The sequence below is a fragment of the Ctenocephalides felis genome, unplaced genomic scaffold, assembly GCF_003426905.1.
Source record: "Ctenocephalides felis isolate EL2017-DRISC unplaced genomic scaffold, ASM342690v1 CF-g0.4_SCAFFOLD_03571, whole genome shotgun sequence".
In the NCBI taxonomy this organism is placed as follows: Eukaryota; Metazoa; Arthropoda; class Insecta; order Siphonaptera; family Pulicidae; genus Ctenocephalides; species Ctenocephalides felis.
The window spans coordinates 54,017,489-54,020,970 of record NW_020539725.1 but is presented as its reverse complement, the minus strand read 5'-3'; the positions used below and the strand labels follow the sequence as shown (position 1 = coordinate 54,020,970).

At 27.5% G+C, this 3,482-nt stretch overlaps 1 protein-coding gene across 1 annotated transcript; it reads right to left on the bottom strand.

Moving 5' to 3' along the window:
• Positions 1-252: 252 nt before the first annotated feature.
• Positions 253-2,631, bottom strand: LOC113386274 (GPI mannosyltransferase 4-like). The gene is made up of 3 exons (XM_026624065.1): positions 2,389-2,631; positions 1,175-2,114; positions 253-1,111 (listed from the first exon to the last, which is right to left on the bottom strand). The coding sequence occupies exons 1-3, from the start codon at positions 2,567-2,569 to the stop codon at positions 253-255; spliced, it is 1,980 nt and encodes a 659-aa protein (XP_026479850.1). The 5' UTR covers positions 2,570-2,631.
• Positions 2,632-3,482: the final 851 nt, after the last annotated feature.

Genomic DNA, 3,482 nt, shown 5'->3' with positions numbered 1-3,482 from the left:
TAAATGAAAGGCATAAACTGATCTGAAAAATGTATTAACATGAAATATAAATCTATTATAAATATTGACTAGATGTATAAAACTTGATGCTTATATGTGCTACAAATAAATATTTGTTTATTATTTAATTTTAAAGCAATCTATTAATAAATAATTATAAAATTTATGTACAATGCAGCATTAGCTACATTAATTAATAAGATACTAAATTAATTAATATGCAAACTACTAACACAACTAATTATTATTATATCAAGTTCTTTTTTGAACTCGATACAGAGTTAAACCAATCTGATCAATAATATCAGAAAAAAACTTTTTTGGTGATTTGGTGATATTATCCGAAGTGCAATATTCTGTATTATCTATATGACTAGAACAATTTTCATAAATAGAAATCCTTGGCAATGCTTCTACACTGATATGTGAATAAAAATGCTTCATTTCATTTAGTACAAATGGAACATTTTTCCTCATATTAATAACACTATCAAGTTCATTAATCAATGAAGAAGGAATTGCTAAATATATGATATTATAAATATTAGTCTTTTCATATTTAATTTGTGATACTGTATATATGGCATTGATTTTATCCACCACTTTGTCTATGGATGCAGAACCCATTTCATAGGAATGGAATTGCCTACCTATTCTATATTTTTGACCAGTATCATAATTTTTTCTTAACCGTTTACTGTCAGGTATTAAAAGTAATGATTCAGGAAACATAAATAAATGGCTGGTTACCAAATGAACAGAACTTTGTTGGGGCTTTAATGTTAAGGCATTTGAAATATAATCTGCTAAAGGGTAGATGCCACCCTGATGAATAAAACCGAAGAACACTATGCAGATAATATTTACAGTATACCAAATTCTTAATAGAACAGAATGCTGCTTATCTTTTATCTTATTTTGTGAAACTTCTGCTGGATGTTGAATTTTTTGAGAATGCAGAAAAACCAATGGAAGTATAACCGGAATCAAAAATCTCGGTTCCTGATGTTTTATAAATGAAAGTAAAATAATAGGACCCATGAAGCAAGCAGTCATTAGGCCAACAATGCTTTGAATCCGAGGTATTTGTGTGTATCGTCCTCGAAATAATCTAAAATTAATAGTTTTCACATCACTAAGTGAATATTTGGTAATATTTATAATCAATTATTACCTGTACATTATTGTTGTAAACTTATATACTCCATAGATTCCCAATACATTAAATAATAAGGGAATATTAACAATAATATGTAGCCACATAGGATGTATACCATGTTCTTTTAAATTACTGCTTTGTAGATTGTATTTCACAAAATTTAAAGGTGTAACAACAAAACTATTAATTGATATATCTAGTTTTTCTACTTCTGCCATAGTTATATACATATAATAAAACGAATCAATGACTATCAATAAAATTAAAGTTGGTAATCCAGATAATATTAATGAAAAAATTCGCAAATTAAAATCATACATCGTAACTGTTTTGGTACCTAAGCCTCTTAAAAGCCAAAAAAATACTGGAAAAAATCCAAAACAGATAAACGTAGGTCTATTAAATATTCCTAATACACATATTGTACTAATAGGCAAACACTTGCGCAGTGTGTGATCAGGTAGCATTAATTTTAACTTATGAAATTTAACTTTATCTACAGTAATAAAAGCTTTGTTGTATTTATCAATTAAAAACTCCTTCTGATAAATTATGTTATCCGAGTAAAACATACATTCAGCCACGCAATATAATAAAATAGAAATAAATACCATTTCCAAGGTATTAGAAAAAGTGTGTGTACCAAAAACTATCATTACAAAAGAACTAGCTAGAACACACAATCTAGTTTTATAATTTTGACCATAAATAATACAAATTTTATATAGGCAGTAATCTACAATAAATGATAGAAGGCAAATGAAGAGCCGAGGAAATACTAATACTGTATAAGGTCCTTTGATGTTTATATTAAAATAATAAAATAAATTGTATGATAGGAAATTAAGGAATTTTAAAGGAATGCCAATAGTGAGGTAAGGGAATGTTATGCATCGTATTGGAAATGTAGCATTGAAATCCCATGTTCGAATGCTGTCGATATCTAGAACACTGCCTAAAAATAACAAAAACATTGATGATTTCAGAATAATACAAAAGAATATCTTCGATCAATGAGATGAAGATATCAAGATAACTTCATAACATATTAATATATTTAAAGTTACTTGGATAATGAAAAGAGGAACAAGAAACATCTAAATATTTAGATAATGTGAACTAGTCCAAATTTAATGACAATAATATGAAATTATTAAAAGTATATTAGAAATTATGATATTAAAATGCTGATATGGACAATCCTTTTATTTTAAAACTATAATATCTACCTGCAATTACTTCTAGTGATTGAAAATATTCATCAGGATGAATATAACCTAATTGTGGTAAACAGGTTAAGATTATTCGAACTAAAGCCAAAGCCACATATAATATTAAACTAAATCTAGTATTTGCTGAAGCTCCAATTGCTTGCTTGAACTTTGTGCCTAATCTATTTTTTGTAGACATTTTTTTCTATTTTATTAAATTATTTATTTCCAACATTTAATCTTTTCACAAATCTGACTTTATCGAATGTTGATAGTGAACTGAACTGTCAACTGTCATTGTAATAAGACTTTTGATGGCAAGATGGCGGCACTGGACAACCGCCTGAAAAATTACTTCCTGTTCCGGAAAATTGAAGAGGGTTTCAAGTTTGAAAAAATACAATAAACTAGTGGTGTATGGCATCGTACCTTAAGGCAAATTGCTGGTAAATTCCCGTACCGTAATTGATCATTCGAAGAATAAAAATAATCAGTCAACAAAAATGTTTCTGAATAAATATTATAAAAACTAGAATTTTCATTATTTGTTCCTTGTAGACAAAATGTGAGAACTTATTAGATTAGAGGACGTTGTTTATATATATTTGAATGAAATATATATAAACAAAATCTAATCAAGCGGACTTATTGTTAGAAGGAACATATTTTATATCAAATGCATCAATTTTTCGTTCGCAAAATATATGCACTGAGTTAACAATTTTAAAGAAAACATATAGTATACAAACATAAAAAGCATTAAATAAAATTTAAAAAAAATACAGACGTGAATTTGAACCCGATCAGTTTTGACTTCCTTATCTACTAACGGCACGGCTAGACCTACCTTCGCCAAAAAATAATCAGCATGTCTGCTTATCAATACAAATCGAATGTTTTTTTAATTAATCACATAGGTTGATCGGTGTTCCCATATACACACACACATACATCCATTTTTCTAAGGTGTGGCAAAATATTAAGAAACCTTTGAAACGTAAATTCATATAAAAATTTGTATTTTCTGGAAGTTAATAAATTATTGTAACACTTATTTATAGCTTGAATTTTGGATAGTTTGAGCATATTCGTTGATAATTAATTTAATGTTA

Excerpts from the sequence above, each read along its gene's own strand:
- LOC113386274 (XM_026624065.1), bottom strand. The coding sequence starts at position 2,569 with ATGTCTACAAAAAATAGATTAGGCACAAAGTTCAAGCAAGCAATTGGA. Across the intron at positions 2,115-2,388 it reads ATCACTAGAAGTAATTGCAG|GCAGTGTTCTAGATATCGAC; the intron begins GTAGATATTATA and ends TGTTATTTTTAG. Across the intron at positions 1,112-1,174 it reads TTTACAACAATAATGTACAG|ATTATTTCGAGGACGATACA; the intron begins GTAATAATTGAT and ends TATTAATTTTAG.